Source organism: Centruroides vittatus, unplaced genomic scaffold (assembly GCF_030686945.1).
Source record: "Centruroides vittatus isolate TY-2023 unplaced genomic scaffold, ASM3068694v2 contig_1314, whole genome shotgun sequence".
NCBI lineage: Eukaryota > Metazoa > Arthropoda > Arachnida > Scorpiones > Buthidae > Centruroides > Centruroides vittatus.
Genome location: NW_027120837.1, coordinates 79,793 through 100,582, shown reverse-complemented (window position 1 = coordinate 100,582; position 20,790 = coordinate 79,793). Strand labels below are relative to the sequence as shown.

The window sequence follows — 20,790 nt, the reverse complement described above, 5'->3', positions numbered from 1 at the left end:
ATCCTTGTGCCATGATACCATAATGTCACTGGCTTTAAGGTACAATGATTGTTTTAAACAGAGTAATAATTATTTACTGTATATCAAAAATAATGTGTTACAAGGAATGTCCCAAACTAAAGTACCTTACTGCACATAGTCTGGATTTATCACTCAGATTTTTATCTTTTTTGGACCTTAAGAAATATAATAGCAACTACATGGAAAAATAGCTTAGACCAGGGATGGCAAAACTCTGAGCCCACGTGCCATATAGTAAGCATACTTAGCTTTAAAGATGTTTATGCATGCCAAAGTTTTAGACTTTGAATAATGATATTTAAAGAAATTAAATGAATATGCTTTAATTAGAATAAATGTAAAAAACTGATTGAGAAAAGGATGATTGAAAAAGACAGATTATAAACTGAAATTGTACGATTCATTATGTGCCAATAATTTCTTCTTATATGCCACTTTGGGCATGTGTGCAATAGATTCCCACCCCTGGCTTAGATTGTGTACTTTCAAGTGGCTAATTTAATTTTTTAATGTAATTTATTATTAAGTTACTAAAAAAGATTGTTTTTGGGACATACCTTGCATAAAATATACAAGAAATCACAATATTTAAGCTGTATACTTATTAAAATCAAAATAATTCTTTAAAATTACTTTTAAAAATTAATATCAAATAACTAATAGAAGAATGAATGCTATATATGTGCAAAATGATAATTCTAATACAGACAAATAATAAAATGTCCAATAAAAACAATCCTAAATTAAATAAGGCATAAACATTTCCAATTTTCAATGCAAATGAAAAGCTAAATATATTAGAAAAATTACAAACAAATTTTACAATTATAATAATTAAAAAATCTAATATTTTATCTCGATAATTTATACAATATTTTCAAAATTTCAAAAATTTATTTATCAAATTATATATAAATATTATATTACACATTAAACTCTAAGGTAAAGCATTGTAATAGAACCTTACTAATCCAAACTCTGGCAGTCCAAAATTATAATTCATCTGAAAATAAATCTGAATCTAGCCTCCACATGGCTGTTGTGCTCACTTAATGTCACCCAGAACAAGAAATGTATACAAACCCTTAAAATAAATTTAAAATTTGTTATTAAAATAGAAAAATAGGCTATAAGGAACCACCAAAAGTACTTCTTTTGGTGGTAGATTTATTTACTTGATGAATTAAATGCACGCAAGTACGTTTGACATTTCGGAATGTCTCTCCTGCATGTATTTAATTCGAGTAAATAAATTAACACGAAAAGACAGTTCAATTTCTTCCTTACACTATATTTGGCATTATATGTGAATATACAAAGTTTTACAAAACAGGCTAATTTCCTGTTTTGCTTTCTAATATGATTGTACATGTACTCACAAAAATAGAGTGAGAACCTCCAGATACGTAAACTGAGTTTGTCAGTTTTCAAAAACTGACTGATGTCGGTCATGTTGACATAATACAGGCTCGTCTAACTTCACATTAATATAAACATTAAAAAATATATTGAAAAACAAAGAACTATTTAACTATTTAAACAGCTTTGGATTGAAATTAGTTTGAATTAGTAAGATTCTACTGTACAGTCGAGTCTCGTACAATGCGCAAATAAAGCAAGTAACAACCCTCGAATTTTGTCGATCAGAGGTATACGTTTTTTTTTCAACTTATAGGCCAAGGTTTAAATTTTCATAAATCGTGTGATAATGCAGGTTTCAATAATGCAATTTCCTATAATGTGTAGTGAATCCCCTGCTACTCTACTGTACTTCAATTTATAGGTTTAAAAAATAAGCAGAAATTAAATATAAGTTTTATTTAATTTAATGATTTTGCAGTATTTTACATATAATGCATATTCAGTTTATAGAAAAGAAATAGATGTGTTAAATCTTATGATAACAGTTTCATAAATATTTAAACTTTATAAATAAATAAATAACAGGATTTTTATTTTAAGATTTAATTTATTCTACGAAAAAATACTACTGAAAATTTCAAATGCCACCTTTAAGTTCTACAGAGCTTCTGTGTCCTGTAAGGCTCTAATATAAAAACATTAGAGGCAACTGAATATGAAGAAAGGAAGTGAAATGCGCAAAAAACACTTGTTTTTATAATAAACTATATGCTAGAGTAAAGGTTTAAATTTGTTTATTTATTTACTTGATTCCTAAAAAGAAAAGAATAAAATTTGTATTAAATTTTCTTTATATAAACAGATTAAAAAAACAGTAAATAAATTTACATTCAATAGTAGCATTTTAATGATGCTTTAAATACACAACTTTTATATATATTAACAAGATTTAATGTTATAATAAATCTAATTATAATTTCTGTATAAGTCTTTGGAAATAATTTAACAATCTTATTATTTGCCTGTATAAGACAAAAATACTATGGTCAAGTAATAAAATTAACCAACAATGAATTTATTTAAATTCAAATATCATTTATTCAACTAGATATAGTATGGCACAATATATTGACAATAGAATTCAAATTACATAAATAATTCGAAATTAAAGAGTGCTTTTGTAGGAGTAACACAACCTTTAAGAAAGTCTGAAGAAAAATACAGGATGGACGTTAGTAACAGCAGAAAGGATACAATGTTGGACAAGTTAACTTTGAAAAATAGAAGCTTGAATGGAATAAAGACAGATTGTTATTTTTCCATATGGTAAAAAAATGCTATTTGCAACAGAAATTATTTTAAGCTAAGTTAATAGTGAGATTGAGGCCGAAGTTTTAAATGTGAAAACGTGTACGTCGGACGTTCAACGCCGCTTTCCTGTAAGCCTAGAAGTTTCACAATGGTGTTTGGAATGTCGAGCATGATTCCACTGACTTTCCGAACACCATTGTCAAACTTCTAGGATTACAGGAAAGCGGCACCGAACGTCCGACGTACACGTTTTCGCGTTTAAAACTTTGGCCTCAACCTCGCTAATATTGGCATTTGAACTGATACAAAATGCCAGTTCATCTCCTTCTGGTGACTGACATTTTATTACGAGTTGAAAATGTCTCAGCTTTTGCTGAACTTTGGTTTGTTTGACCAATCAACTTTTCACAACTAGTGATTGAAACCTTTTCAACCATCACATTCTAACTGAGTTATGTCACATAATATCAGCAGTTCCCACAGACTGTAAAGAAGGTGGGCACAAGTTATAAAAAAAGGGCATCATATATTATGCAAGAAGCTTCAAACTCTATGATTTAATGTTGGATCAGAACTCTAGCAAGGTGGCATGGTTGTGTTAAGGGATAACTTGGCCTTGAATATAAGGAATGTGGTTTTGGTCAACATATTACAAAGTTACAAGTGATAAGGGACAAATATCATTCCTTAATTTCTTTCATATGTACAATATAGGCTAGAAGTCAGAAATTTTCTGTTGTTTGGGCCCCCTTTGGGATTAGGAAAAGGGAAACCGAGACAAAAAGGGGGTATGTGCTCCAAGATACAGGATCTTGGAGCGCATATCCCCTTTTTGTTCCTATGCAGTATGTTGCAAACATTTTACTTTGGTTAATGTTAGTTTTGTTTGTTCATACAGCAGCGGTTCTTATGATGGTGTGAACCTAGCTTTAATCAAACTATGGAAAGTGTGTTAAAGGCCAACATTGAATTTGTTGTAAACATGGAATTATGTACTTTGAAAAAAATATTCTTCTGAATTTATTTACTATTATATATATATTTAAATCCTTTTAATCCTGTACTTGATCTTTAAATAGAATTTAATCTGACAATGTTTTGCAAAATAAAAGCAAAAGTGCTTATTAATTTTTGGATTATTTATGTAATTTTAATTGTATCATTAATAAAACTATAAATATACAGGGTGTCCACCATGAACCTGACACATTTGTTTCAACTGCCATATTGAAGTGCAAGGCAGTAATCAGATATCGTGCATTCCATTATGTGGAGAAACTGTGGAAGTTGTATGGGCAATTTTGAAAACCCGCCAAAGTGATTGAAGATGGCTTGGCAGTATTCAAATGCAAAATGGCTTCTCAAAAGCTGTGGTGGTATGCTAAATCAAATTCCGTGATTCAAGTGCAATGGAACTTTTGTCGCGTGTTTGGCAAGGAGCCACCCTCGAGGAACACTCAAGTTATGAAAACAACACTTTTTGACGAAGGGATTGTCAAGAAGTGGCCTCCTCGATTGCTGGATATTACACCCTTAGACTTTTTCTTTTGGGGATTTGTCAAGGACAAGGTTTATACCGGTGTCAAAATTTGTGACCTTCAACATCTTCATATGCGCATTCAAGATGCTGTTGCTGCTGTCACGCCCGAGATGCTTAAAAGAACCTGGCAGGAAATGGAGTATAGACTCGATGCTCTATGTGCAACAAAAGGAGCTCATGTAGAGGTTCACTGATTTTTTAATAAAACTTTCAGTTTTTCATCATAAAATGTGCATTACTTTACATCCTTCCCGAGTGGTAATTTTTTACTACAGTTTCAAATGTGTCAGATTCATGCTGTACACCCTGTATATTGTGCTGAATTTTTCTATCGACAACAATGCTTTTTTGTTTATATTTACATATAGTGTCCTTTTATAGAGAGATACTCTATATAATAAACCATTAAACCTAGATATAGTATCCTCCTAAACAGTACTAATGAATATGTAATGTGTACAGACCTTTCCCATATTAAACAGAGCACTCTTCAGTACCTGGAAGTTATTAAATATATACTGTTTCACATATTTCAGTTCAATGCCACAGTTTATTTAGTGTCAATATCAGAAGCGAATGGTGTACTGTACATATATAAAAACATCTCCAAGTGCGATATTCATAATAAAGCTAAACAATTGCTGGATTACATCAGATATAGATCTGGGTAGTGTAACTGGCAACATATCCACACAATAAGTGGCAGGTGTGGATTAGAGTCCCATTACAGATCAATTCTTTTCTTCCAAAATTTTCTAAATTATTGAAGATTAATTTTATTATCAAATTTAACAAGATATGGTATATAATGCCTACCTCTAGTGCCAAATTATTTATTAATAGTAGCGGTAAAGAAGCCCGATTTAATCAGATAATTGTTTGGATTCGTCAGAAACAAATGGTGACACGAAACCAAAGTTGAACTATTTATAACAGGACTGGCCAAACTTTATCATGATATGAGCTGTATATCAGCTATAAGAAATATGCAAGAGTTGCATCTTCTATTGAAATGGTATTTTATATTATATGAAATAATATAATTGTCACTGTTCTATAGTGACCTATAGTGTCCTATAGTATAGTGAAATAATTGTCACTGTTCTATAGTAAATATTACTGTTACTTTACTGGGACTTCAACTGGTTTGCTAAACATTTGACTTTCTAAATGTACTGTACTTTTAGATTTTGGTTGCCTGTTCAATATTAGCTTGCAAGTAATCCTTACAATCTACTGTATATGTATACCACACTAGGTAACAATTAGAAAACTTACAAAAATATTACATACTCTTTGCAAAATATCTCTTTAAAATTTAATATTCTAACAAAAAATATATAAAGATTATATACACTGTAGCATAAAAATTATAAAAGCAAAATTTAATCTATCAAGCTGTTTGTAATTGAATATATAATTATAACTGAACTGCTATATAATAAATTATACAATTTTTAAAGAATTATTTCTACATTTATACATAAAAAAGCTTACAACAGATTAATCACTAATTCCAATTGAATCCATAAGATGATGATTTATCATCCTACACTGGATTCTTTCAATTGTTCTCAATATCTTATTAACTATATTATGACATTATTTTCATTCAATATACTGTAGATAGAATTAAAAACATTTTTTTTTTCAACTTGAGTAAGAAATTAGAAATATCAATGTCTAAATTAATTATCAAAAGCCATCCAAATTGGAACTGAATTTACTGTATATTTCTGTATGACTATATAAAATAGTCATAGAGCAATTATTCTAAATGCATTTATCCTTATATTACAAAGTAGTTAAAATTGAGTAAAATATTAGTTGTTGTCATTGAACATCAGATCAGGAAGAGATTTTTCATAATTTATATTTGTATATCAAATATTTCAGGTTCATTTTTACATAATTCCCTTTTCAATCTCAGTATTTAGCATTAAAGAAAATACTTTTTATACTAAATAATCAGACTGAAGAGTGATTATATAAAAATGACCTTGAAATGTGTATTTCAAATACAAATATAAATTACGAAAATTTCTAATAAAACATATTATAAAGTAATTATAATTAAAAGAACTATATATGGATTTTTCAAAACTAATGTAATTTCAAAAAACTGTATTCTAACAAACTTTAATTTTTATTATTATTTCTATTATGAAATTTTTACATATAGATATGTGCCACCCAATGACAGAGGTTCCATAAGATTGTGAGAGCTAAAAGAAATTGTAACCATCTGTATCTTTTCTATATTTAGATATGTTTAGATACATAGATACTTGTTATGGTACAATGTGTTAAATATAGCCTGTATGAGCAGTAGACTTGCCATATAGGTTCGGCTAAGTACATCTATGATGTTCACTTAAAGATGTTCTTTATTTCTTGAAATGTGTCTGTCATTAAGCAACACATACTTGTATTAATTATACTAGTTTATAAAATATATGAGTAATCTGATATTTATTACTACTACTTTCAACTGAAGAAAGACTTGTTTGAAAATTATATTTTTATTATAAAACCAGAGAATAAATCAGCATGGATTATAATTAATATAAACATCACCCACAATTGCCGTAAATAATCGGGCTATATTTTGGTGCCAAATTTATTTGTAATTCGTAATTATTATTTCTAAAATATAGCCCAATTATTTACAGCAATTGTGCGTGTTTATAATTAATATTTAAAGCTTTAATTAGTATATCTTATTTTCATAATATTTATGTCATCTATTCATATATCCTTTACAATAAGAAATTTATTATTTAAATATAGACATTTTTTTTTGTTTGTTTGAAAATATTAAATGATAAATGCTAATATGTATAAAAATAGAAGTTCATATTATAACAACCAACAATTTTTTCTTTTATATATTGATATTTTTAAACAAATTTATAATACAGTCTATTAATAATAATGCAGAAAAGCTAGTTAAGAGATACATTTACTCTATGCCATGCAGTTCCCATTAAACCTCGAAGATTCCAAATAGACTGGAAAGTCTCGGGTTGTACGTTGTAAGATGAATCAACAGCTTTACAGATAATTTCTATAGAGTCTGTGTTTTCTTCAATTGGTAAATCAATCTATTAATAAATTTATTAAAAATTAATAAAATGTACTTGAATATTAATTAAAAAATATTTAATCTCATTGGATATTAAAAAGCAAGTAATGAAGACAGTACTTACTTCCCATAATGCCCAAGCCCAAGAATAATACAGTGATGAGTTATCATTTGTTAAAGTAGCAACTTGCCATGTTTTTCCTTTATCAATAGAAACATCAACTCGAATTATTTTCCTTCCACCTCCACTGTATGCATAGCCTTTAACTTTCAATACATTGTCATTAATTTCTACTGTGCTGTTATTCAATGGATCACATATTACAGACATCACAGGAGTTTCTTGAACAGCAGGAGCTTGGCTAAAATCAACGTTGTTCCAATCCACACTTGGAGAAAAACTTTTGTAATCATTTTGCTGCCAATGACTTGAACTTTCTTCACTTGACAGTATTATTTTCCCTAACCATTTAACATTGCGTGCACCAACAACACCTGGCACTACTACTCTTAAAGGAAATCCGTGATCAGGAAGTAAAGGCTGTCCGTTCATTTCATATGCTAGCAAAACATCACTTTTTGCATTTAATACCTAAAAGAATTTTTATATGTATTATTAATTCAGACATTTTGAAATATGAATTAAAAATGTTCAATATCAATACTATATCAATGTTAATTTCAGACAAATTATAAATTAATGAAAGAAAAGTTATATTTTCAATAAGAATAAATCTTTTCTTATTGAAAAGATAATTTTCATTTTTTTGTTTTGTTATTGGATTAAAATTCAAAGCTGTAATTGTATAAAAAAATGTGAAAAAACTTTTATATACATATACAAATAAAATATGTTAATATATTGTTTGTATAACATGTTAATATATTTCAATGTAATGAGCTATTATTTATACTTATTGTTTGATAATTTTTGTGAGGCCCACCATTTCCTCAAAATTTTGGTTGTTATTATATACCTGTATATATATATATATATATATTCTTGAATTATTATTATCATCATCATTATAATTTTAATTTTAAGCTAATAATGTATTCACTTTAAATAATAAGTTGGAAATTTTATTGTATTTCAAACTATATATGTATTTCATATCCCTTTGTTTTGTTCTGTCTGGTTGTTCATCAAACAATTGTTAACTATCAGACAAGATGCCCTTTGCACCCAACACCTAATAAATGTGTGAATATGTCACCGAGATTGTTTATGTTATCAAGTAGTGTTGTAAAGGAATTTCACCTATTTTTCCAATTTTAGGGATCTCTTTGTAAATTTTTAGCAAAAATAATTAAAAATAATTAAGAGAAAGAAATTAGAATAAAAAAAAAAATCAATTAATTATTAACAAGTAAAACGGCAAGGCCGTACTTGGGACAAGACTATGTCTTGGAGAGAATCTACTAAACGGGATCATTTTGACGCTCACGGTGGGTCTCATTCTTCAATCATCTTTGGTATCGCTGGTTTTGAGCGCGATCATTCAAACTTCGCCAGCCACAGCCACGACCATGAGGTCTTCCACGATGCATTTTCATTGAAATTAACCTATCGAATGTTGAAATTTCTCTCCATTGCATGACGCCCCAGGTTGAATTTTTGTCAATGAGAAAATTTCCCATTTTAAAAAAAATAATGGTGGCTATTGTATCATTGTATTCAAAATATATATATATTAATAAATGTAAAAAAAAATAATTCTATTTTGGAAGTTAGTTTTAATATAAAATTATAATGACATGCCATCTAGTTTCAAGAAGTTCTGATGATGAAACGAGATATCTCTGGTCAATCAGTCAAGGTTAGCATGTGGCAACCAGAAATATGTGGGGAATGACGTGGGACAGGTAAATGAGTTTTTTTCAAAGATTCGTTTGTCAAAATTTGATTTATCAACATTCGCTTTTCGAACTTCCCAACGCATGTGTTTATCAAAATTCGATTTCACAATATTCGTATTTCCAACTTACCAATGAGCAAAGCATGCACAAATCTCGCACTACTGCCTGTTTGTAGAGAGTGTTGCCATTTTGTATTTTATTGTGTTTTGGTTCTCGGTCCCCTGACTACCTACAAGTCTGGTTTTTTTTTATGCACGTATGATTTGGGCACCAAATACTCTGTGCTAAATTTCAACTCCTGACATGTACTCCTTCATACCTCTAAGCTGATAAGACAACAGCAGGTAGTACGATTTTATAAACAAGACATAGTCTTGTCAATAATCTCACAACATTCAGAGAAAAAGATGAAGGGGATCACCATTGTTTCCTCCTTTTTCAATAGTGTTATGTAACAAATGTTACTTTATCCATTTCACATGGACACATACAATTCATAATAGACAAGAGAGATGGAAGACTAAAGAATAACCAATCATACTTATCTTTCATTACCTCAACTTCCTCTGGAATAAAATCATAATTGGTCAGAAAAAAAAGTAAAAACAAAAGGAAATGACAGAAAAGAAAGAGAAAAAGGGAGGAAGAGAGTGAATACAACATCCAGAAAGTGAATCAATACTGAGAAAAGAGGGCAAACACAACAGTAGAGAGCCACACCAGAGGAGTATGTTAAATCTGGAGGAAATAGAGTCAGAACAGAGAAAAAGAGAGATAAGGAACTGAAAAAAGACAGATCTTTGAAGAGAAGACAATTCTTTTCCTGGTATGATGTGAGTGACAAAGTTTGGATATCCCAGCTAGGTACCCCATTTTACTAATATAGAAATAGGCTAACTTCTGAGGACAGACTTTGTATTTAATATTAATTTAAAACTTAATTCTAGTATTAACTTCAGGTTTTTTTTTTGGTAACAAATTTTCCTTTTTATTCTTAAGTTTTTTTATTTGATTTTGTATTCACTCGCCCAAGAGGCTCATTCCTGGACTTCGGAGTGACTCTTACCTTCGCGCCTTACATATCTGACTTCCCTAGAGACTAAATTAGAGATGTGTCTGATAATAGACATCTGGTGGCAGGATCTTACCTAAAACTCCCAGAACTCAATTTTTGACAACCCTAAGCCCCACATTTTCTGTATTGACTGTAGTATTATAAAAATTACATAAATTATTTTATTCATTTATTTATAGATTAAAGCATTAATATCAATTGTTATTAGGATGTTACATTTTTTATACAAGTTAGAAAATTAAGCTTTTCTTTGTCAATAATTTAAACGATTCGGTCTAACATAAATTTTAAAAAATTATAATGAAAATCAAACTTGCCTTATGGGCAGGTACTGAAACAGCATAATTTACATTTGAAGTATGATCTTTGTCCAATCCTTCAAAATGAACATGTTGGATTTTTTCATCATTGAAATCTACTCCTACATAATTTAACAAGTCCACTAATTTCACACCAGACCAAGTTGCTGTACCAATTGCTCCAGCTTCCCAACTTAACCCTTTCACTTCTTTTACCTAATCAAAAGTATCAATTCATTAATATAACATCAGATAAAGATTGATAACAACTTAATGATTCAATATATTTAAATTTACTTTCAATAAATATACAAATAAAAAGATACAAAACTTAATTCATAATAAAATCATTATGTATATTTGAAAAATAAAAGAATTCTCTTTCTTAATTTTCAAATATACATAATGAATCTACAATATTACAATGAAAAAATAATGCTGGTGTGTTTAATGTGTTTCATTTGGAAATGATATTATAAGAGCAAGGTTGAGGCCGAAGTTTTAAATGTGAAAACATGTATGACGGACGTTTGGCGCCGCTTTCCCGTAAGCCTAGAAGTTTGACAATGGTGTTTGAAAAGTCAGTGGAATCATGCTCGACATTCCAAACGCCATTGTCAAACTTCTAAGCTTACGGGAAAGTGGCACGGAACATCCGACGTACATATTTTCACATTTAAAACTTCAAGCTCGGCCTCGCTAATATTAAAAAGTTTCTCTGTATATATTATTTAATTTTAATATATAATAGACAGATAATATAATAAGAAGCATGCAAACATTTTTTAAAGTCAATTCACACCATGTATTTAAAAATAAATCATTTAGTTTACTGATTTTTAAATTTTCCGTAAATTGCTTATAATACTAATAATAAAAAACATGTGGTTTATTTCTTTTGGTATATTTTAAATATATTACATATATTAATATACATAGTAATACATAAGTAAGTACATATATTAATATTTCTATAATACAAATTATTAGAATACTCATCAAATTAAACTATTTTCCATAATAATCTCTTCAGATTAAAATTCTTGGATGCTCATTAAATGATATTTTTGTATCACTCAGAATTTATAACCTTATTTTGTATATAATATTGATTTAAACTTATTATTGTTAAATGTATCCATACTGAAATTTGTAAGAAATTATTTTTAAGATATTTAGGTGCTATTATTATTATTATTATTATTAGCTAATTAATAATTGATTAGTTAACTTTTAAGTTAAGAGATCAATGTAAATCCTGGGCTTTATTTTTTATAAAATTACCTTATAATAAAAATAAAAAACCTTCGCAAACATACCTTATTGAGTTCTGATCTTCGATTCCCAGCACACTGAATTGTAGCAGTTATGGTATGCTTTGGAAATTTTGATTTCAAATGTTCAATTGTAAAAGTTTTTCTTGTTCCATTTGTTAAATATATTTCTAATCTATAATCATTTAAGTTTACTTGTGGAACAGGCAGATGATTGCGGACATAAAAGAGTGAACTGTAAAATAAAAGCACGTGAAATTCTGAATGAAAATGGAGTTATAAAATATTTTTAAAATTAAAATTCTTTTAACAACAAGAAAATTTATAGTATGTCATTAAATTCCAAAATTAAAAATACTATTCTCTTACATGCATCTCTCTCTTCACACACACACAAAATAAAAAAATAAATAAATATAAATTTAATTAATTTTTTCAGAAAGAACAAAACCAATATTAACTAAATTAACATTACTTTTGCTCATTATTAACTGTCATAAATTGAAAATTGTCAGTTATAATTTGCATTAAAATCTTAAACTGATAAATAATTAATATAGTCTTCAACACAAAGAAATAACTCTATACTGTATAACTATCTAGTAAAGACTATCAAACCACAAATTAAAGAGCCTTATTCTTTTCATTTTAAATATGTTCAAATTTAGTTAATGTAATCATTAAATAACTGTTGTTCCTTATAATTCTCCTGGTAATATAAAGGGCTACCCATAAATTACATCCTCAGTTTTCTTGAAATTTTTACTCCTCCTCTTGTTCCAGCTTGTCCAAGTTTCCATAACCTCCTTCCCTCTTTGGATGTCCAACAAAACTCGATCTCCCTTAAAACTTTTATCACTTTACGAACTATAGATACCATAAGTAGAAACAAAGCACACAAAAAATTTTGAAATAAATATAAATTATATAAAATATAATGAAATAAACAGACATCCACTGAATCTCAAGCCCTCCCTTCCCTCTTGTTTGACTTGTCTTAACCCCCTCTCCCCTTCCAGTGTGGACGTCATTTATGGACGGCCCCTAACTGGCAATGCAAGAGGGAGTTGCAGGTTCGAGTTTCATTCCCAGGCCAATCTTTCCTTCCAGAATACTCTAAATTTAAATTATAAATTAAATTTTTTTAAATTTTCATTAGATGGTAGCCTAACCTCCTCCTATATGCAAATTTCTTTATATCATTGAATTCACCTTGTTATAGCCTGATAAATAATCCAGCAGTTCATTTGGCGTGTTTAAGAGCTAAGTATTTCTCATGTGTAGCAGAACAGTAACAAACACCTAGAATATGAGTTTATCTAAATATATAAAATTACTTGTCCTGACTGACTGATTCATCATCGCCCAGGGCAAACTGCTGAACCTAAAGAGGTAAAATTTGGTACACAGTTAGGGTACGCCATGAGAATGCACACTAAGAAGGGATTTTGCTAAATTCCCTCACTGAGGGAGAAGGAGAGCATTAAGGCTTAACATGAAGAACGGCTTCTACTGTATTATTTTCAATGCAATTTTTTTGTTTTTAACAGTGTTTTAGTAGGGTACACCAAGAGAATGCACACTAAGAAGGGATTTTTCGAAATTTTCCCATGGGGTAATTTCTAAAAATCCCTTCTTAGTGTCCCTTAAATCTCTTTGATTTTTTAACCAAATGTTCAAACCATTTTAAATTCGAATTTGTTATTGCATATTAGTTCGATTATAGAATTATTGTAAATGTTTCAGAAAATTGATCAAATTGAAAACAGTTTGTTTGATTCTCAGTAAATCTCATCATTCTCAGTGGTAGGTGTTATATGACAGTTACTATGGTTGTTGAAATACTGAATATAAATGGTTGCAAGCTGTTGCCCGCACAGCAAAGTTGCGGGTAACAGCTAGCTCTAATATATTGCTGTAGCCAATAATGTACAGTTCTAGTTGCAAGGAAAGATGATAAAATCAACTGAAGAAAATTGAAATCAATTACACCTAGCTTTCTGTAGTGTTGTCTAGCCACTAGACCAACTACTGTATTTTACGGACTATAAGACGCATTTTTTTCTTCGAAAAATTGCCTCCAAAATTCAGGTGCATCTTATAGTTCGTAGCATCTTATATGTATTTTATATGTATTTAAAAAAAAAAAAAAATGCTTAAAAATTAAAGTGCGTCTTATAGTCCGTAAAATACGGTAATATATTATATATCCAAAAATTCTGATTGACTTGTAAAAAAAAATTTTGCATCATATATTTGGTAATTTTGTCATGCATACTTAAAAAAATTGCCCATTGCTGCCTAGGCAAACTATAATGTAATGAATTTTTCAGTTTTAGGAAATGCCGATACAAAACAAACACCTGGAAAATGGTCTCTACATATTCCTGATCTCAAACTTGATTTTTACTGGATTTTTTTTCCTGTGGGTGACTTGAAAGCTTTTTTCTTAACAAAAAATCATATCATTTACCCATTTGAAGGCAAGAAGAATATACAGTAGGCATGTCAGACTGTGATCCCAGACATTTTACACAATTTATGCAATGACTGGATCACCCACCTTGATCTCTGTGGGCCTAGGACAACAGTCACATTGAACATATCATCTAAACAGTGATTTTGCCTGTGGTGTAAGACTTATGAGACACCATGCACATTTTTCAGATAGGCAATGTTTAGTAGTTTCACTCAGTTTGTTGGTATAGTTATAAAAATTAACAATATAATGTATGTTAAATGTACTGTACTATTTAATATGTATTTTGTTTCAATAAAATTTATTTTCTGTATTCAATTTATTAAATATTAGTGTATATTATAAAATTCTATATACACTGCTAGTAGAATATTGTATAACTAGCAGGTAGGCCAGGCGTTGCTCAGGCAAAAGTAACAATTGCGAAGATCATTACGTTATAGTCACAAAATAAAAAGAGTAATTTCATCAAAGAACTAAATATTTCTAAAGAAAGGTCGAATTTAAAAATTAAATGTTCTAATATTGTTCGATTTTCACGACGTGTTCTGATTATATCCTTCGATTTTCATCGAATGTTCTAAATAAGAAAAATCGAGAAAAACCGAACTAATCTGTTTAAATTTGAAAATCGAATGTGTTCTAACATATTACTCTTTTCCTTTTTTTTCAGAGCCCGTAAATCTTGCACATTGCTTTCTCTTGTTCTCCATTGTTACTTAACATTTCCATTGTTACTTAACACTTTGGTACTTAAATTTAGTATCCTGTGTACCAAATTTCAACTTTCAACTTCTAACCATTTTAGTGAAAATTAAGATTATTACGTTAAAGTCAACCTTACCCGTTTTCACAGAATGCAAGAATTGGGACCCCTGTTTTCAGACTAATTAGAGAATTTTTAGATGGGTCTAAAAATATGTTTGATTTTCCGCAAAAACGAAAAAACTGCATCTGCGTCTTGCACGTCACTTAACACTTCCATTGTTGATGGAAGTGTTAAGCCTTAATCCTGTCCCTCTCCCCCGTGGGGAGGAATTTCGAAAAATCCCTTCTTAGTGTGCGTTCTTGTGACATACCCTAACTGTGTACCAAATTTCAACTTTCAACTCCTAACCGTTTGGGCTCTGCGCTGATTATTATTATTATCAACTCATCTCGATTATATATATAGATGCAGCATAAAAATTTGAATTTCAATAGTTTATCTAATTCAAATACTTTTTAATCCAGATTAGTAACAATTTTTGTATTACAAAATGTTAGCAATCCATTAATCCACTGATTTCAACTAAGATGCTGCAACAACACTTAATGTCACAATATAGTGCTGAGCAGTGCCTTAACGTTTTTCACGTGTATTAGTAAAAGTATAAAAAGTGCAATAACTATATTGATAAAAAAGTAAGGATACCATAAGAAAAATTTACCAAATTGGGGTGCCAATTACTATTAGAAAGATTGAAAAACACTGAATTATTCAGTAGAACAACAAATGTAGGAATACAGTAGACCCCCTTATGACACGATAGATATATTCCGTGTTGTATGAGTCACTTAGATTTTACAAATACATGACCTGTTCACAGCCTGGAACTTGTGCAGTTTAGGGGGTACGCTGTTTGAAAGATTTTCTTCCATAAAATTAATCGATTCTCGACTAATTTGACTCGAACATTTCCAAAATACGTATAATTTTTTGGGAATAATCCACATAAACTATGCTATAAACAAAAAAATTGTAGAAATACTTACCGAGTGCACACCGTTCGAAGACGCCATTGCTTAAGCTTGCTTTTGTCGCCGAGCGGCTCGTCGAACGGCGGACGTGTTTCCCGATAAGTTATTCTTTCTGCGAAAAATTTGCTGAACTTTGGAGACATCATTAATAGAAATATAATTTTTATGGCCATCGAATAATAAATATTTTTTAGTACGTCCACTGCTCATTTAAACTCAACGGTTTGTGTAATGTCCGCTATTGGTCCAGATTTGACCAATCCTGTCGAGACGAGTCGGCCATGACAATCTGTCTCATACTTTTACCATGTTAGACGAGCCTCTTTTAGCATGTTATATGAACACAATCGCAATTTTTCGGCCGTGTTATATGAATTCATCTTATATGAACTCATGTTATAGGGGAGGTCTACTGTAGTTTCTAGTTTAAAACAAATTGATGCCATTTCCCAAAAATCCTATTTTGTTTTAATAAACTTTCAATTATAATATATATGACCATTACTTCATGTAAACATATTTTACTTAAGACTTTTATCATATACAGTGTAAATGTAAATTTAATGCAACTGAACTGTTTAGAAATAGAGGAAATTAAGAATTTACATTTTAATTTCTAACATAACTTTTAAAAATTAAAACAAAATGAAAATCTTTAAAAATCAAAATCTATACCTTGGCGTAATGAATTTTTCGGTTAATAATTCCAATGGAGTTTCTGCATTAAATGGCTTATTACTGCAAACTTTTAGGGCAGGATGTCGGGTAGGTTCATTAGCATAAACATCATTGGATAATTCTTTCCTATCTTCTTGAGAAAGGTTGCCAATTCTAAAAGTTTCTAACAATTCTAAAATCTGCAAACAGAAAACAAGATTGGTTAAAATTTAATTTAAGATAAGACTGTTTTAAACATAAAATATCTATAAAAATACACAGCCTAACTATTAAAATGAAAAACATAATTGAGATATTAATTGAGAATTTTATTGAGCTACAATTTGAAAAGATTGTAGACCTATAAATTCCCACTGTCATCTGTTTGTCCATCTTTAGAGAATGGCGTTAGATGAAAGATGAGACCAGATACGGAAACCTTAATGACAAGAGGGCCCCGATTAACTATATGTCAACTTCTGATGAAAACCGGAAGTCATGTTATTTCAATTCAAAAATTCCCCCCCCCCCGAAAGGTGTTAGATAGATGACTGGCATAACTCTATTGTTAAAGGAAAAGTATGATGTACAGGGGCAAGTTACTATTAATTTGAGTTGAAGAGAATATATTTTAAATTAAATAAATTAAAAATATGATTAAACATTGCAGCCTGACATTGTGATGATGTCACAATAAATAATTTCTCGTCGCTCTTAAAACACTTTTGGGATTATACTGGATTTATACTTCGAATGATAATATGCAATTTAACAGAAATATATTAAATTGTAAAAGAAATTTAATTATTAACTTTATGTTATAGCTTGCTGAATTATGGAAAATTTAAAAACGCTCTTATTTTTTTATGAAAGTAAGAAATATGATTTATATTTTTGAAATTTTATGTTAAACTTCCTGGAATGCAACTGTGCAGCAAATAGGAGTTGCAGATTTGAATCACATTCCAAGCAATGTTTTCATCTTCCAGAATAGTCTAAATTAAAGTTCTTTAATTTGGAAGTTTGTGTTTCAGAATGTAATATATGCACTATGTACTGGTTAATTATAAATCTCAATTATACAACCAAAAAGTCCAGTTCGTGAAACACAAAAAAAAAAATGGAGAAAAATGAAAATTTTCAATTGCTTTTTAGCAACTGTATTCAAGTTAAAAAATATATTTGGAAATGGATATCAGACTAGAATAGGCAATAGAATGTCATTATCTAATCTAAACTATATAACAAACAACATATGATTGGCAGTTGATGATCATGTAGTTGTATTGCGATGTAAAAATAATTTATTATGGTGTAAAAAGACATTTATGTAATCCTGAATAATCAAAAAATAAATCTAAACTAAAAGTTAAACTTTTATGCAGATTATACATATTATCATAAACAAAAATTATATCTAATGACTACACTATCAACCTATGCTATATTTGTTCTACTTATCTAAGAAAATTATTTAAAAATATCATTAAGAAATTTTTGACACTTTCTATACTGTGGCACTAAGAGGGCCCTTTTTTTAAAATCAAACCCCATTGTGGGTTCAGCCATGCCCATAATGGTGGAACCAAGTGTTGAGGCCTGACATAACCATGACAGACCACCCCACAAAGGATTGCTGGGGTTTTTTATCCTGACTGGATTCATTCCCGAGTCTCCAGAGTGGTAGGCTGACACCTTAAATGCATGGCCATCACGAAGACTTTGTTATAATTGAAATATTACAAAACAGTATATAAATAAAATCTTGTCTAATCAATAAAACTTAATGTTCATCATTAAAAATACCTCATCTTGTTTATGTACTCCATACAACTCCCAGAATGGTTCTATTGGTCCTCCTGATGCTAACAATATTTTATCACCACCTGGATGCTGATCAACAAATTCTGTAATATCATATACACCTGCTTTGTACGATACCCATATGTTCTTCTCTTTGGTATTGTGTTTGGCAATCTCCTTTGCTGAATATTTTGGAAGATTTGAAATTTCTTCGCCAAAATATTTCTTCTCATCTGGTGAAATCGCTTGCAGTATTTGCACAAAGCCTAAATTTCCAAACAAATTTCATTCTTAAACGTGTGTAAAACAATCCTAAAATAAACTTACTACAATGTATTTATTGAAAAAAAATTATATTTTTATTCACAAATATGACTAGTTTATTTTTACCATATTTTTAAATATATTTAATAATAAGTTTTTCAAATATGTACAGTTGGATACATTCATAACTATAAATCTGGATAAAGCAACAAAACAGTATTATTTATACTTCACTTATCTCAAAAACATTTAGTGATTGTCTTCATTTCATTAACCAATTTTCAGGAATCAGGAAATCAATTAGCAGTTGTTTATATCATTCATTAACATAATTTTTGATCAGAAGAGGTGCAAATAATTTTTTAAAAAAATTTACATCCCTTTCACCCCTCACTCTCTGCTAGTCCCCAGTACCAACCTCTACTGCTTCCTCCATACAATTTTAAAAGTAAACATGTAAAAAAATCACAAAGGAATTGACCATTGGATAAAACAGAAAACAGGCACATTAGACTCAAATACCAGACTATTTGATCAACCATGAGGTAAAGAAAAATAAAATTTAATATTTGTTCTTGTTCTGCCATTTATTTATTTGTCTTTATTGATCATTGTCATACATATTACTGATTTGCATAATATGTTGCTAATGATCTTGGGGCTAATGTGTTTTTTACATAACCTCCCTACCTATACTATGTCTAGACAAGCTATCAGTGATGCAGGTGACCCACACACAGAAATTTCTAATTACATCCCTGATAATCATTTTCATTAACATAACTTTCTTTTCCTTAATTATATTTTTTGTTCAGTGATGGGGTAGAATGCCCTCAAATTATTCCATTATCATCTGCATTCAAACATGAATAATCTGTACAATTTTAATATTGATATACAATGTGGTATTGCTTTTATATTAATTTTAATTATAATACAGATAGAATATAACAGTTACCAGGAAATTATAATAGAGGTATTCCTGTACAACATGATTCTGCTCTTACATGGTTCAAGAATTGGGGATGTCCTACATGCAACACTGTGTTCTTACAACGAGGTTTTGCTCTAACATGATTCAAGAACGTTCCAGGACAAAACATCTTAATTTTTAGATGAAAACCCCATTTGATACTTTTTATTCAAGCAAGCATGCGTGTTGTCTTTTATTTGCCTATAGATTTTAGAATATTGAAATTTTCGTTGTTGTTTTTACCTTCCACCTGGTTTTCTTTAATGAGAACTGATCATGTAGTTTTTCTTCTTACTTGTTCTAGCTTTCCTACAAACCAGGTATCACAGTCATTGGTGATAGGGCTCTAAGTGTACCTGAAAGACTGTTGCTGCTCTTTGTTTTATGTTTAAAAGTTACTACATAAAAAGATTAAATTTTTAAAAGTAGGTAAATGCAAGCAAATGAAAATCAGATTTTATGAAAAAACAGAAAAATCAAAATGATACTTCAGATTAATGTCTACAGGAACACTCAGATGATGACAATATTTTCTATATATTTTTTAAAAAATTAATATTAACACGATATTTTTGACTGTGATTGTTAGTTAATTATTAATTATGTTAATAAACATATTTCTCTTAACTACGAAAAAGAATAGTATACTTTATGTTTTGTAGTAGTTCTTTGTTTTGTGTAGCATAGATTTGCATGACATGGCACTTTTTCAGAACTTAACTACCGTGTTATATGGGGGATAACTGTACTACAAAATAGTAAGCAATTATTATTTTGTTGTAAAAACTTAAAAAATAACTAAAGCAAATAAAAATCAAGTAGGGAAAAAGGAATAAAAATCTTTTTATTAACCACTTTAATTTCTAACATTTTCAGCCATATTTTACCGACCTTCCTTGGGAGAAACTTACAAAATGAAAGACAGTTGTATTCGGGTAGAATGATAACTGCAAGACGAGTAGAGTAGAAATAAATCATTCTACTCTACTCGTCTTGCAGTTATCATTCTACCCGAATACAACTGTCTTTCATTTTGTAAGTTTCTCC

General features: G+C 29.6%; 2 protein-coding genes across 2 annotated transcripts in view; both read right to left on the bottom strand.

The window, feature by feature from the left end:
- LOC136990449 (uncharacterized) overlaps positions 1-20,790 on the bottom strand; it is a 90,221-nt gene that overhangs the window by 36,096 nt on the left and 33,335 nt on the right. The gene's annotated exons all lie outside the window — the stretch shown is intronic.
- Positions 6,944-18,791, bottom strand: LOC136990458 (sulfite oxidase-like; the record flags this gene model as incomplete). The annotated part of the gene is made up of 6 exons (XM_067288845.1): positions 6,944-7,338; positions 7,444-7,911; positions 10,572-10,769; positions 11,873-12,062; positions 16,722-16,903; positions 18,510-18,791. Coding segments are annotated over 6 exons (1,479 nt in total), but the record flags the coding sequence as incomplete, so codon positions are not given.